The following is a 17,834-nucleotide window of genomic DNA, read 5'->3' on the forward strand; positions in this document are numbered from 1 at the left end:
TTTGCATTTTCTTGCCATAAAGTAAAATATATGTCAGCATGCTCCTAATAATGACCCAGTTCTTATCAGATCAGGATAATTTCTATTCATTTGGAAAACGTAGGACGTTGTTAATTTAGCTAATAATAAGTAATTGTAATGTTTCTCCATTGAATAAATTAATTAAAACTATTTATATCATTTTTAATTATGTAAACGTGTGATAAGAAGCAGTTATACAAAAGGAGGCATAATTTTTTTGATAAAAAGGTTAAATTTTATCAAAAAAATTGATAGCCTATCCCCTTATGTCCATCACTGAACTGTGGTTGGCTTGAAACAGATTTTTTTAAAGAATAAGATATCTGAGTAGATCATCAGCTGCCTACTTGGCACGGATATAACTGTTTTTGTATTGTAGTCTAAGCAGCAATTATTTAATTCAAGCGGTCGTTTAAAGACGGAACTGAACTGAAACCTGATTAGGGTTATGGTTTTGCGAAAAAATTTCGTTTCGAATGTCAACGAAGGTAGTGATGGAACTTGAAAAGCAAAATTAAGGAGCATTATAAGTAAAGTGGCATAGTGTCGGATTATAAATAAAAATATATTAATCAAAAACTGTTAGTAGTGCACGATTTAGCAAATCCAATGATATACGCTTTTTTCTGATATCGGTAAGCGGACGAACAAATGGGCCACCTGATGTTAAGAGATCACACCACCGCCCATAGACAATGGTGCTCCAAGAAATATTAACCATTCCTTGCATTTCCAATGCGTCACCAACATTCGGAACTAAGATGCTATGTCCGTTGTGCCTGTAGTTACACTATCTCACACACTCTTTAAACTGGAACACAACAAACTGTATAGCTGTTTGACGGTAGAATATCTGAGTGAGCGATACGTATCCAGAAGGGCTTGCACAAAGCCCTAACAATTTGACTATCTTTATTCCTTCTGCAATTGTAATAGATAAATTATAGCGATTATATTTTAAGAAGAAGTTGTAAGTGGAGTGGACAGGAGTATTTTAGTTTTGATTCAATACATGTATTTGTTTTTATACCATTACACATTCCTACAGCCTTTATTCTCCAATAAATAAATACGATGAATTAAAGTTTGTCAATGTTCGCTCATGCAACCAATACCTTAATTACTTAACCTATATTTACACCGGCTCACTCAGTCGCGACATGGACTCCAAATTAATACACACCTGTTTTATAATTATTGCAACAGTAGAATTAATGACATAAGTCAGTCTCTCTCGACTAGACTTCTGGTGATATTTTTACCTGTCAAACTCCTCCACCATTTATATAGGATTTTCAACGGAAGTAGTATTATTATTGTAGAATTTGATAACGGCATTTTAAAATAATCAATCATTTAATAGAATTTAGACAGTAATTAATTACTACTTTTAAAAAAATATATATACCCATTTAGTATCTCATCTGTGGTTTCCTTGTCGAGTGAAAAAAAGGTTTTTCGCCAATGTGACGTAAACGCTTTTGAAGTTCATCGTTGTCGTGTCCTATGACGTCAGTGCGTGGGTGTTCGAGGCCCAAGTTACTAGAGCTTAGCTATACGTCATACCCATTATATGATAAAAAAAAAACTAGGCTAAAAACTTAATACACTTGATATTTTTTATAGAATGGTGTATTATATATGGATTAAATGATAGCCTTCGATTTATTGATCATACAGTTCATACGAGTAGGGCATGATAAGTAATTGAACCAACACGTGTTCAGATTGAAGCGGTGCTTGAAAGAATAATAGTGACAATGACATTGTCAAAAATAATTGAGAACGATTTGAAAATGAACTGAACTAGTTATCAGCGTGAGTCAGCTGAACCCTCAACAGCCCTCTTTCCCACGCACTAATTTATTTGATTAATCGCCGACTATTTTTTTGGAATACTAAACGCTTGGAATTACTAATTAAGAGTCTATCGACCTCATTGTATTTATCAATGTCAAAATATATCGAACAGAGACTGTTTACTTTGTGAAACTAATTACTTTTGGAAGCATTGTCATTAGCGTCTAGAAAATCAAACTTACGTCTAAAATAATCTAAATTAAATGTGTGTGATACATATAGTGTGAAAAAAACACTATAAATGAGAAATATTAAATACTCTTAATTTTGAGAAACGGAAAAGGATACATTACAAGCAAATACTAATATTCTCCAGAAAAATAATAAACTTTAGGGAAATCTTTCTGTCTTTTTGCAGCTTAACATTAATTTATGATTGAGTATTTAAAATGAAGTTCGATAAATAAAAATTAATCCTTAAAAAATTTTATACATCTGAAAATTTATAACCAAACATAAAAGTTTTTAACATTATCATAATTCAATACACGTTTGCTGAATATTTAATAGCAAATATAAACTGTCTAACTATTGCAAAATATCGACGAGCGACGTCTTAAAAGATTTTTTGGCGATAACGTAAATTATTTACTACTAATAACACAAATATATGAAACGTTTTCATTGACTTTCCACTGCAAAATTTTCGGAATTCGTAGGACAATTGAATGAAGCTGAAACAGAGTGGGCGCAAATAACGTCAATACGACACGTCCTCGTGAATTTAACAAACATTCCGAATTACAGTTTCCAGTGCACGCTGAAGGCTTTATTTATCGTCAAATTAACGCAAATGAAATGTAATCATGAATTTAATCTCATTTAAACGTTCTGTTAATAAGGATCCAAATGACAGTAAACAGTTTACTTTTAAGTATAATAGCTCGAAGCTTTCTTTTAATTTAAATAACTCACAGTTTGGTGATGTTATTTCAGAATGAAATTGCACAAGGACTTAAAATAACCTATCAGTAAATAATAAAAATAAAAGAAAACAAAAAATAAAACGTATAATTCAATTGATTTGTACTTAGCTATCGTTCAGGTCTCCAACCGAAGAAAAATGACAAAGGCGCTGACAATACTAAGATTAAAATCATTGCACATAACAACACAAGGACTAAATTGTCCCATCTTGTAACAAATTGACTCACGTTCACTAGCTGATTATCTGGATTGCAATCGCAGGATTTAAAATTACTTCTTTTAATAACATCGTCTGAGCTCAATCTTGTCATATTCAAATTTAAGTTACTAAGAGTAACCTTTTTTTTATCGCCGGTCTTCTTATTGTCGTCTAACTTTTTGTGCCAAATACTGCTTTTGACTTGCAGTTCACTTTTAAGTCTTGAAGGAGATGTTTCGTCTTCTAATTTATGTTTGCTCTTATGGAGGTTAAGATGGCTAAGTAAGCCTGATTTTTTTTGTTCAGGTGGCATTAGACTCGTCTTATTTCGTTCTTGAGAAAGAATGGAATTACGCTGTTCACGAATGGAAATGGCGGATCTGCTTCTGTTCCCCAACATCTTCTGAGAAGATCTTGTCAAGGTGAGGCTATTCCAAGCGCCGGATTGGGATGTCCCTGTGAGAAGGAGGGTAGGATTAGGAAAAGATTAGGAGTAGGATAATGGTATAGGAAAAGGAATAATTTTATATATGGTGACCTAAGTCTTAGTAAAATTTAATATAATAATTTTATTTTTTTAAATAGTATGAGTTAAGCTTTTTTTTTCAAGGAATTGCTAATTATCCAATTTTTCCCTCCAGTTAAGCGCAATCCTTGCGTAAGAAGAGTGGGTACGATAATAGCCCAGGGGTCATGAGAAATCCTGCTACTTTTAAAATGACTAGGCGACATAAGCCTTTGTACTATTGAACCTCCCAATTTGCAACCTTTCTTTTAAATAATATCCGTTTAAATATATCCAATGGTAATTAAATTCATTATAATTACAAAACACGTGTAAAAAAGAACAAATATCTCCAAAATTTATAGAAAGGTTTTCTTAAAAAATATTCTTGTTCTATGAAAAAAGTCATCGCGTAACAAAAGAAATGGATTGTCATCTATTATAATGATTTCGCTGAAAATTTTGAAAACTAAACTTTGGACGTGGGTATTTACGTTTCAAAAATAGCTGTTTGCAAACATTACGCTTACCCACAGTTGAATAATGAATTATACATTGTACGAAGCTTCTGTCGAAATTAGAACGTGAATTTTGTGAGCGTTCCTAAAAACGTCAATACTTTGACGCAGTTTTTACTTTACCTACCTAAATTTATAAGTAGAAATTGTCACTTGAATTTATCAAAACGCAATATCAATCGGAATGAAATAACTCACGTGATTTCCGATGAAAGATAATATTATCACACAAAAGAAGCACCTAGACAAAGTTTACATAGGAGTATATGTGTATGGAAAAAATATATTGATAACGCAAGTATATCTCCGAATGGCAGATGGTATTTTTCTTTACCAACTAATGCTTAATATAAATTTAGTAAAAAAAAATTGGAGTTGCCAAATTCGCCATGGCTTTTGAGATTTCTTGTGGCAGCTATATTTAAATAGAAAAAAGAAATGAAAGAAATGCATGCTTTAGTTCATATTGCATTAATCTTTAACCGATCACATAACATCGTTTAACCGATTAGGTTGATACTTTGTTTAGTTGTTATTACCATTTAAGTACCATATAAGTTAAGGCCTTTGTCTTAATACCATCACCGTTAAAATACAACGTGTGAATCACAAAATTGAAGTCACAAATTTTAAAGTATTTAATTGTAAGTAAAATTACAAATGTTAACGATAAAAAAACCAAATCCTCTTTGCTTGGAAATTTTTATTAAATGTATTCAACATTATATATTTCTATACTTTTTAGAGGACATCAAATGATAGCAGCGAGTACGATTTATTTAATGTGAAAATGAGACCTAGAAAACTCCTAGCTCATGTTCAACCCTCTAACGTAAATCCAGACAAACTATCGTCTTATGATTACTATTTTCATTGCGGTCTTTCTTGCCTATATATATAAAGAGAATGTCAGATATTATATTTTATTAAAGGTTTTATACAGTCGCGTATTTACAAATAAAGCATTACCGTTGCCAAAAGTATGGACAAAACCACAGGTACCTAACAACTCCTCTGTAACACGAGAACATGGATACTAGTTGTAATAAAAAGAAAACAAATCGTATTTTACTTCACCTTTTTCATTATTTTAGCGAAATTAATTATTCAGAAATTAAACGTATCAGTCAATTATAATAATCAACCTTACTATTATACCCTGTTTTGAGGATTCGGAAAACCAACAAAGCAACTCAGGTCCCAGGCGCTAGAATGAAATCCATGTTCAAATATTTGATATATATATATCTCTTCGACTTCGTAAATGTAAGCCAGTCAACAGAAACCATTTGAAATGAACACAGTGCCAAATACTCGATATTTACATGTATAGGACAAATTGTCTTAAAAATCACCACTAGCTTACGAATTACAATGGAAAAATTACAAGGTGAGAAATTGTCACTGGTATTGTAAATATCAATGTCATATAATTTCAATGTCATTGTAAAGATAATGTAAATTTTATAATTAAAGCTTATGTTATTTATTACTACTATTAACTACTACTTATCACGAAATCTCCGAAAATTATAAGTCCGACTAGCATAGTTACTCCTTTGACGACATAGACGCTTATTAGTAGACGATTTTTAGAAATATCAACTATTAAAGGCAAAAATGGGAGGGGTAACTTTGTATACCTTTTACGAAGACAGGACAGGACAGGACATTATAAAGATGACAAATACGTGTGTAATGGATGTAATATGATAATATGAATGAATTGTAAATAATGATTTTCTCGAAAGTTTTCCTCAGTGGAAACTATATTGAATATATATATATGAAGCGTAGTCGCTTTACATTTTATTTGCTTAAAAATATTCATTGGCAACTTTAAAAGAATCGTTCTCAGCCTTGCCTTGCTCAGGCTTAATAATATTACAAAACTGAAGTCCTTATCGAAAATTTACATGCATATTATTAGAATCATAAAAAATCTGCCAGTTTTTCAAGATTTTTAATGAATATGCAAGTGTAACGCTTCTATATAGAATAAAAAATTTGAATTATTTTTAATTGGTACATTTTATGGGTACATTACCGATTCAAGTGCGAAGCTTCCTCTAATGAAGTAAAAATTAAAATACTCTTAGTACATGTTTAACAATTACTCACAGGATTTAATTATAGTACAGGTTTAAAGAAAAAACAAACATGGAAAACTAGGAGTGAAAAGTCACCCCCTTACCGCTTTATTCAATTTCAAGAGAGTGCTATTTAAGCGATAAGACAGCCTTTTGAACATTTTGATGAGATTTATGGATCAAATATTTTAAGTAAATGGATTTGATTGATTGGAAATAATAAAAATAATAAAAGGTATAGTGATAGTCTGTAAATATTCGTCTCCTAGAAGAAGACTTGAGGGAAGATTCAGAGATCCTTCCACCACGCTGCTTAAATTCAGTTTTCTCCTTAAAGTCAATTTCTCAAGATATTTTCCTTCACCGCCGAACACGAAATAAATACAATCGTGCTTGCGCGGGTTTGAACACGCCACTTTTCATGTAAGATTTGATGCAACTGAACCATATCGGAACTTCGAAAATATATTGCAACGCAATACAACATCCGCATTGAATAAATCCGCAATTATTGAATGCCATAAGTTGCATATCCTACAGAGTGATCTTCATATTGGCGCCGTTCCAAGATTTGGTAATCAAAATGAAGCAATCCGTGGAAGAGTTGGTCTCGAGGTTGAAGGAGCCTGGCACGGAGATATATTACGAATATTTATGAAGACGAAATCTTTACATCTATAAAAGATCTATATCATGAAACGCAAACAAGTGTTAAACGTTTAAAACGTAAATCGGATAATATGTTCGGATTAATTTTTAATATGTAGTAATTACAAGTTGTAACTAGTACCAATTCGTTAATCCTGATTCTGTACTAACAGAATTCTTGGCATACTAAGTCAAATAAAATAAACAGTCATTTACGTTTTTGGGATAAAACAAAGTCATATCATAAATCTACCGCGAAGCCCGAAATTACGACACGTAATAGTAGCCTTACAAAATACCTAACATTGGTGGAGCTATTCTGTGAAAAATTTGAAACTCCCTAAAGAAAACGAAAATAAATGATCTTGTAATCAAACCTAGATACGCGACATTGACTATAAATATAAAAATGTTAAAGGATAAACTAATCATAATCTATACTAATACCTATACTTCTCTGTCGGTCTGTCGCTCTTTAACTGACAAACCAATGAACAAAATTTGGTATAAAGCAAACTTGAACTCCAAGGACATGACAACCAACCCCTAAAATTCGAGCGAAGCCGTGGACGACAACTAGTATAAAATATTAACAAAAAAACAATGGAGTTCAAATAATAATCTGAGTAAATAAAATTGAAACCAGGCAAAAAACATTGTCGAATTTTTCACCCTTATGGATAGTATTATAACGGTAATATAAACATACATAATTTCCAAATCGGTTAGCAAAATAACGGAGCGCTGACAAACAAATATATCAAGATTACGTAACGCAGTGAGTTCTTACAGAACAGGAATGCTGCACGCGACAATAAACTATAAATAAATTATCTAATTAAATCAGCAACATTGAAAACACCTTTGGCAGAAAATAGATACAATGAAAAACCACATGTGCACGACCAATGAACGTGATTTTCCTTGTACATGCATCGGAAACCATAAGGAACTATAATATAATAATAATAAAAGAATAACTGGTAGGGCTTTATGCAAGTCGGCTGGATAGGTAACACTCACTTATCACAAATCCTACCGCCAAACAGCAGTAATTAGTAGGCATGTGTCCGATTTATCGAAACTAATCTAAAATCTAAATAAGTTTTTACTGCATCTAAAAAACTATAAATATCGTTTTGGTACGTCAAAGGATTCAAAGTACGATAATATTAAACTCATGACATATTCGCCCTATATCTCTTTAAGTTTCTAATAACTCATTTTTGAGAAAGAGATTGTTAAACCGATTTCGATATCACATTCGTTTCATCCCTTTCTCACATATCGTACAATGTAAAGTTAAACAAAGACAGGGCGACATCTGGATCTGAAATCGGATGTCAACACCGATATTTAATCCAAATATCCGTTACTCAACCGACGTCACAAAATTCGGATATCACCCATGCTTAGTACACAGTAATGTTCTGTTCCGGTTGAAGCGCTGAGCCAGTGTAACTACATGCACACCTTAGTTCCGAAGGTCACTGGAGCATTGACGATATAATGATTAAAAATTATTACGTATAGGGCTATTTTATTTTAAATACTCGTGAGTATTGTAATTATAGTTAAAATAATTTTCACTTGTATATAAAGTGTCTAATGCTTATTCTGCCGCCTATGATCGAATATATGTTGCATTATATGAATCTAAAGGAAGCAAGTGCCTTTATATAACGTACAAGATATACATTAGCGTTGTTAGGAGTGATTTACATGGTAACCAAGTCACCACCAAATATAGGCCCAAACAGGACACATACATATAAAAGATATAAATAAAAAAGTTTATTTGAAACCGTAATCTTCGTTCAACATACCGTTCATTTAAACCTAGTGCACCTATTTAATGAAGAATATAATTACTATTGTATGAATCAATATGATATTAATTTTATCATAATAATCTCGACCTTAAACATAAAATCGTTGTAGCTGAAACGACTATCGATGACTTTGTATAATGTTACCTCTTAAACGAATATTCTATTTTCGACCACGACATTGATCGAACTGATTGACCCCAAAAGGTAAACGGTCACGCAAAACGTTCAGTAAGTCATTCTTTAATGGACAAAATTCGGTGTGATCGACTAATAATAGCATAAGTTTCGTTTGTTTATACCATTAAATAATGACATCGTTTATAATAGTGGGGACGGCGAGCTCGTCGATAATAACAATAGTGATGAAAATACCGAACGTGTTTACCGTAAACGAACTAAAATACATAACTGCTCCGAACCGATAACTCGCTCTGAGTGGTACATCAATTTGCAGCGACATTTTTCTATTTTTAAATTTATTACACAAGATATCGTGTTTTATATATATTCGTTAGTGAATTCGCAAATGGGACACCTGAATAAGTCGCCTTCGAATATACACTTAAATGTATAAACAAACGATTTCTACACCATTACTGCGTTAGCACTTATAATTTAAACGTACGTTTGAGGATATATAATTTTGAAACGTTACCACATTACATTATCATAAATGTACCTTATTAATAAGTACCTTTGTTTCATAATTCTCGTAGAAATATATATGCACTTATAAATAGGCAAAGACAAAACAGTTCAGAGCCTGTTTCTCCTATGTTTGTTAACTGCTTTTCATTTTTTTTTTTTTGTAGATATTGACGAGTGTTATTAGTTAAAAAAATTGGAGACTAGAGCCAAGTTAACAAATATTCTGGATTTTTTTTTTTATTAAAGAATATGATCCAATTTCTTTCACTGGGCAAACACTAAAAACTACTTTATTAACTAACGTTGACGCAAACGAAGTAGAAATCACGAGCTTGTTTTATGCAAATACCTAAATCCTCACCGAAAACTTCGTAATGGCCGTAATCTAGGAAAAGACTTAAGTTTTCGAGTGATTCATGTGCTCACACTGCGGTTGGGAATACTTCGTGTGAACGCAAACATACGAATATATATTTCGAAGGAAGGAAATAGTTTTATATACTTAGATCGTTTTTGTACATCACTCACTAACATACTATGCCTATAATTTTGTTGCCTCTTTAAATTTGTCTAAATACTATTAACAGATACGAGTACATATAGCGCAAAATTCTACTTCCTCAAACATTTCATATCGTATCAATTCTCCCCATTACGGACATTGTAAGTTGTCCTGTATATTTTATTAATGAAAGAAAAACACATGTGCCACCACCCGTATCGCAGGGTGGCGAGTGATCGGCGTGCTTTCAGTACACTTGCATACACATACACTACCTGCCTAGAAAATATTTAGTGTTCAGAGACTCATTGTGATTTGTGTTGTGATTGTGAATATACACATAGTCGAAACTTTAGTGGACATAACTTAGGAAAGTTGACACTTTCATAGTGATCGGTCAAACGTTATCGAAATGTATAATATTTATCTCAATATATATCAGCATACAAGGTTACACATACACCTGTGTATATATAATTATTCAAACCAAATTTTGTAGTGATAAACAATTCCAATTATTATTAGAGAGAATATTTGCATACAACGATCATAAAACGCTATTTGTAAATTAGTATAGAGGCGAGATCTTCCAAACTGAACAATTAATTAAATCGAATGATAAAATTATACAGAAGCGGCTGGCCGTTCACACGCGCGCGTCAATTATTCTAGAAACTGCTAAATCGATGTACAGAAAACATTGAACATCTATAAACTAGCCGTGTATATGTAAATACGATACTTATTTTCAACAACATCATAATCATGACTGACTCGTGAATTAACATGAAATGGAAAGGGATGAATTGGTGTATAAAACTACCATAAAAACACAACACCATTTACCGATCTTAGTAGTAAGATCCTGCTTTAGACTTCAGTTAAAAAAACAAGTATTTTCCTGAATCGACAACAATGGCTACAATATTCGTTCGTGACAAACGATTTACAATTGCGGTTTATCCAAAACCGCGATGCCGATTTCGTTGGTATTTCCTGCGTTCAACGTTTTGTGTTCGAATATACCAGCTGTCAATAAGATAAATCTGGAACGCCGGAATTTTTGGGTTTCCCTGAGAATCTGTCATTTAAATTTGACGGCCCATCACCACATATCATTAACTCTAGCTTTATATTTAATATTATCTTGTAAAATGATAGTTCAACGATGCTTAAAACAGCTTCTCGAATAAAACATAATTTCATTTTCATAAATAAAACCAGCTAAAACCGATGACAAAGACAAATTTATTTGACTGCCCCGTTTGGTAAAACCTAAAGGATAATATATTATACCATTATTAATACTATCCTGCAGATTCTGAAACGCTAATCAAAGTCAGATGCATTAATTTCTATTTGATCTGAAAGGGTATTGGTCGGCGGCACTGCTGAGCAACCAGTGATCGTTCCATATTTAGTCAAAATCTTTAATCTTTTAATCGATAAATTTTGGATCTTCATCTTTACTCATTATTAACACAAATAAGAGCCTTACATATACATATAAATGTTAAATAACGGCATATTTAGAACGCTCCTTTTGTTTAATCCTATCAAGATTACTTGTATAAAAGCTAAATTTACGACGTAAACAGACGCCGTCGTGTCTGCTGTATCTTCTTAAACATCTTGGTTTATAGACATTTTATGTTTTTGCAGATTACCTTTTTTATTATCAGCATAAGTTCTAAAATAACGATTAATTTGTGGTGTTTTAATGTTACGATATTATACTACTATATAATACTTGGTGCCAGAGTTTTGTACTAGGCCGCCTGGGTAGGTATCACCCAATCATGACATATTCTACCGCCAAACAGCAATACTTAGTATTGTTGTGTTAGTTACCTTGGCGACGTATTAACGATGTAAAAGTCAATAATTCTTACAGTGGCAATGATTATTACCGATGGTGAACACTTACCATCAGGTTGCCTATTTGCCAATCTTAAGCCCACATAAACAATAAAGAAAATACATGTCTTACGATTTTTATGAATTTAGGTTGATGTACAGAACTTTAAAGGCCTACGTGAAAAACATCCTGGACATTTTTTTTTAAATGACAAATCCTTCACAGCCAAGCACAAAACATAATGATAATAATTAGTACATACAAATCATCTAGACAAGTCAATCAGCTTCAGTAAAAAAAATATATGATATTCTTGGCAAACAAGCATTGCGATAGTATTTGGAAATACTGGATATCCCTAGATCATTCACCTAACATTGCTTTAGGCTCATGATTGAATACACCTTACAACAAAAAGGATATTAACTAAACCATCTGCGTGTTACTGAATCAATTAACAGTTATTTCATAACTACTGTTATGTACTGTACGCGAGGTTCAGACCCGACATTCAACAGTTGCAGTTTAGGTTTTTCTGAAGATATTAACTCTGTCTCTTTTTGTCTCTGTTACTTTTTTGAAACAGGTATATGGTTACACGTGTTCAAGTTTATTAAGAAAATAAGTCGCGTTCTTAGGTAAATATTTATAGATATTATTAAACAAATGGTGGTTGAACGTGTGGTCGTGTATATTTTTGGCACGATAGTTGCGGATGAACCTATTTTGATTTTATTTTATTTACGAAAGGTATTTGATTCAGAATATACATACAATAACATAACCTTGGCAACCTTGGCCTGGTGGTGCAGCATTTGTAATGAGCAGGATACCCATCTCCTCGTCAACTCACGGCAGAGTTTTCGTGTTTGAGCTCAATAAACAGGGAACATATATGTTTTAAGGTTTTTTAGGTCGGGGGCGCTGTTAAGATTTTTAATTTATGTTTTCTTGTTTCCTAGTATGTTTTACAGTGAGTACCCACTGACCTGGTATTGAAAGCTTCTTAGTTTCAGCAACGGGTGGCGGCGAGAGTGGCTCCGTACCACGAGACACGACCCGTCTTAGTTCGCGGTTCTTTCCAGGCTCTGATGCGTTCCACGGTCGCAGTTCCTTCACGCCAGTCTCGTACACTTCTTTCATGAACACCTCGATCAATTCCTTCCCTGTTTATTAAAACACATATCATAAAAGAGGTGAGTTACAAAAAGCTACTTCTTTTAATAATAAGAGTATTTTTTTACAGTTCTGTAAACAGAGAATATATAAAAAAAAACAATTTTTGGACGCATACAAAATTATTATTCCGACTGCAACACCCATGAAGATTTATTTCAATAATAACTAAAAGACGTTTGCCGCCGTGAATTAAACGTCACTATTGCATAGGGAGAGGACGAAGAAACAAAAACACGAAAAATAAAAACCAAATATAAATGCATACATATGCCAAAACATTTGAACTTTGAGACATAACATTTAATATTATACTTGACACCAAATATAAGACGTACGGTCTCTTGAATCTGGTACCTCATTTGAGAAACGTCTGCGCGGCTTCCTGTTGCGGGATGATTGTGATCACTAAGGTATTAAACCCACAAAAGGATAAAATCCAAATAAACAAAATTGCACAACGCATTGACACGATATCATTGATCGAAGGCTTCAATAATATAATTAATGTAAATATATACTTATTAAAGTTTAATGGCGTTGTATTAGAAATAAAGATATAATGTCAAAGTCAAAGTCAAAAATCTTTATTCAATATAGAAGTGTTTTACACTTGCTTATTGATTGTCAAAAATCTACCACCGGTTCGGAATTTAGCACCTCAGACCTGAGAAGAACCGGCGAAAGAAACTCAGCGGGATATATTTTTTTATTTTTTTTTTAACCATTTTCCATGTACAATGATAATTATATTTTAGTTATTTGAAACAGCCTGGAGGCGATCATTTCATTCCCAAGGTGTGCAGTCAACTAAAAAGTCATTAGTGTTGTAATATCCTTTAGTACACAAACGCTCTTTAACGACTCTTTTGAATTTTATAATTGAATAATTTTGAACGTTTTCTGGGATCCTGTTGTAAAAACGTATACATTGCCCCAAAAAAGAGTTACTAACCCTGTGTAATCGGGTACTTGGAGTAACAAGTTTATTCTTGTTCCTAGTGTTAACAGAATGTACGTCACAATTTCTGGGAAAATCATTTATGTTTTTGCGTACATACATGGACAAGAATTGTACAATATAGTTGAGCTATTAACATATTGCAAGTAATATGTAAATCCAAGGTTTGTTCACCTTAATTCGATCGGAACAAACGAAATTTCATTCGTGCTGTTTTTATTTATACAGTTATTATAATTAATATGTATTTATATATTTAAACGGTTTTTTATTGTGCTTGTGATCAAAACCATTATTATTGTTGTATTTTTTTTTGCATTTGCCGCCATGAAGGTAGAAAATACCTGCATAGCGTTAAGTCCTTTTTTAATTGCTTGTAAATGTTAAAATGATTTACGATTATATCCGTCCGAGCTCACCTTTAGCAATATTCGCGGCGTATTGCTTCATCGCTATCTTCTCCACGGTGTTTTCGAGACCGAAGAAATTCTTGACGTCAAGTAATGCGCTCTGTTCAAAGCACGTCCAATCAGGATTCTCCGGATGCACCTGTTTAAGAGAATTTATATCATGACTTACTTGTCCTATAATCGCTCGTGGGTAATGTGGTTGTAGGTTATTCAGCATACATAACAAGAGGCAGATGGCGTCTCTTTGTTAATACGTCAAGAGTGTTGTCACTTTAATTATTAATTATTGCATTAACAAAAAGACAAATCGTTTCGCGCTACCGGGAATTTGCATTTGTTGCCTCACTATAAGCATTTGGTTTTTTAATCTATGGCAGTTTATCATTATATTTATAGGTAACGGCGAGCGATCATTCAAAATGTAAACTCCATTAATTAAAATAAATGCACTTAAATATATAATTTTCAAAAAATCAAATCTTATTTCATAAAATAAAAAAAAATCCAAAATCAAAAGGTACTTTAGAATCGTCATTTAACAAGATTAAACAAAAAGTAAAGCCTATTTGAACCCATGAATGGTGTCGAATCGATGAATAGTTAAACGAGGCTTTATATATTTATCTTTAAATGTAATAATAAGAGAAAGAGAGAAATCAGTCTGTATTATAAATAAGGCCTTCAAACATATATTCAATAAAGTCGTACATATGAAAAAGGATATTGATTAAGTTAACATCTACCGTGCGAGTCGTGTTGATCAAAGCAACTGTCGCAGTAGCAGTCTCAATATGAATCCTAAGTATATCGAAACAGAGTTCATTATAACTCGTACGTAAGTAATTATTATTATTAGAATATGCAAGCAATAATAATCACATCGGTTTCTTGTAACATGTAATTAGTTTGTGGCGATGTCGAAGCGGTACGTGAGCTGCGCTGCAAGGTCGAGCGCGCGCTTTGAAGACGTCCTCTAATTGTGAAGCGAATTGTCACAAGTTTAATTAAACGTTTATGAGAAACTCCTCGGAAAACATCGCCGTATATACGTGTGTATATGTAGATATATATATATGCTATCACACATACATACGTCAATTGACAATGAATTCCTTTATTTTATAAAGAATATTGTCTTAAATATTGTCGAATTAAACACTATCGTTGATTCAGAAAAGAAAATACCCTGGCGTGAGAAGAACTAGCGAAACTCGTGGATTTTTTTGTCTTTTATGTACCATCGTTGCTCGGAATATAGATTATATCGAGGATAACTACCCAAATCTCATTAGAAACTCTTTTCATTAACATCTGTTAATTTTTTAATAAGTAACCATGACGTCCTATTTCGAATAAATCCCTATTTCAGACAGACCTACAGCCTTTTTAATTGTACCAATATTATAAATATCGATATTGTAATTATTCGTTTTCCCTGTTTTATATTGATTAAATATACAGTAATTTACTTTTAATACTTTGTTATAACATGTACCAGCCATGTCCTAAATAAAGTTTATTTGATACTAATTTTTTTTATTATATATAATTATAAACAATAATTTAATATACGTCTTATTAAGTTATCAAGTCAGAGAACTATTTATTAAAAAACTCGCAACTTTAATGACCACACCAGATCGGTTCCAGTGACACCGTATCGATACTTTCTTTAACAACCGGATCACGACCAAGAGACATATTTCCATGCAATCGATCACAAACGTATCATATCTCCGTTGCTATCAGATAAACGAAATAACAAACACATTCAAAATAAACTATATCGATAACGCTTCGTACAAATATTTACACGACTAAAACATTTTATTGTCACTGAGCCGCGTGAATCGTAGACATAAAAGTGGAATAAAACGTGCGATAGTTCGTTAATCCACTACAAATATAGTATTTAGACTCGATGTCCACCAAAATAAATAGAAGGGTGATTTGCGTGTTAAAAAACAGGGAAATATTACTATTTTAATGATTATAAAACTACTATTGTGTAGTTTCTTTTTTTTATATCCAAGATAGTCGGACTGACAAATGGGTAGATGGTGCCCACTGCCTATAGATATTGACGCCATAAGAAATTTTAAACACTGTTTACAATATCAACACTGCGCGGCTAACCCTGGAATCTAGGATTTTATGTCCTTTGTAACGGTAGTTTCACTAGTTCAGTCACCCTTCACCAGAACACAACAATATCGCCTCTCAAATCTTTTTTGTACTAAACTTTTTTGATGAAGATATCAAGTTAAACAATTTCCTTTGCCTTAAGTTATCTCATTATTTATATAATTTAAATCAAGCAGCCACCCTCAAATCCACTCCACTCCTTAATCGTAGTCCAGAATTACGAAAATTGTACCTATTTTTCTTTAAAATATAAATTTAATATAGATAGTGCATGCTGATGACTGTTAAAAAAATTAACAGCAATTGAATAAACCTAATTGTATGCACTGAAAAGTACAGGTTTAACATGATCATTATTTAATGTTTGCTCTAGTTAATTCTAGAAGCCAAGCTGTACATCGAGTTCTTTATTGACATTTTATAACGAATGTTTCAAAGTGCGCCCTAGATATCGACACTATGAGGGTTTCTGTTAAATTCGTAATTAATCTTAGCTTTTCAGAAGTTCGCAAATATATATTTTTTTTATATTTATACTCATTCAATGTAATGTAATATTAGTGAGGCTGATTTAAAACCTATATGTTTTCATTCAAGATCTTATAAGCTTTACTAAATAAATACTAAACTGGATCGAAAGATCGAACCGAAATCATTAGATTAAGTAGTCAACTTTATTTATCATGGAAATACATCCAGCATGAATACTCCATGCTTTTGATTATCTATATGATATTCTACAGCATAAAATTAATATTTTAAGATTAAATTTACTAAAAAAACATGAATTGCCCTCGGCCGACCTGTGTGTGGGAAGCGGAGGGCCGGGAGCGTTGGCGCACCTTGGGAGTGGCTTATGTCCAGTAGTAAGTTACAATAAGCTGATGAATCACTAATCGACTTAATTATCAGAAGTCATAAAATACGAACAAACAAATTTGAGTTAATTAATATTAGTTTTATCTAAACGCTAAACTTTTCCATTTACCTACATATACTAAGCAAAATAACTCCTAGTGATTAGTTATTCGGAAAGCGTGCAAAAATAGATGGTTTGCGTCACGACCTTTCCAGTTATAGAGTAAATCAAATAATTAAACTGAGCCATCTGTTTCTTCCAAAATTATTCAAATTCATGGTTATTTGGGATATCACGGTCTATTTGCGATTACTGTGAGAGAAGAAAAACTTGTCTGATTATTTTCATGTAATCTCGTAATAATTTCAAATAATACATTGAGAAAAAATACATACATAAAATTACACGTCGTAAAAAAATCCTCTGAAAAGATGCCGTGACAATAATCTTATTCCGGTTTGTGTAAGGATCAGTCTGCCCGTGACCACGAACACTGCAAAGTGCTCGAAACGTCGGGATGTTAAAATAAAATAATTAATATACGCGATTAAATCCGTTAAAAAACTAGTTTTATTTCAATGTGTAATAATCGCGAAAATCTAAGACAACATAACATACAAGATATCAATAAAAATACGTGGAAATTGGAAATTCTAAAATTATTTAAGTTTACAA

At 32.4% G+C, this 17,834-nt stretch overlaps 1 protein-coding gene across 2 annotated transcripts in view; it reads right to left on the minus strand.

Annotated features, from left to right (window-relative positions):
* The window catches only part of LOC125068074 (protein real-time), a 65,407-nt gene that overhangs the window by 16,711 nt on the left and 30,862 nt on the right, over window positions 1-17,834 (minus strand). For both annotated transcript variants that reach the window (XM_047677064.1, XM_047677065.1), the window contains exons 4-5: window positions 14,165-14,294; window positions 12,598-12,774 (exon numbers count right to left, since the gene is read on the minus strand). In XM_047677064.1, the coding sequence (XP_047533020.1) occupies window positions 12,598-12,774; window positions 14,165-14,294 (307 nt within the window). The remainder of the gene's footprint in view (window positions 1-12,597; window positions 12,775-14,164; window positions 14,295-17,834) is intronic.

The sequence above is a fragment of the Vanessa atalanta genome, chromosome 13 (assembly GCF_905147765.1).
Source record: "Vanessa atalanta chromosome 13, ilVanAtal1.2, whole genome shotgun sequence".
Lineage (NCBI taxonomy): Eukaryota > Metazoa > Arthropoda > Insecta > Lepidoptera > Nymphalidae > Vanessa > Vanessa atalanta.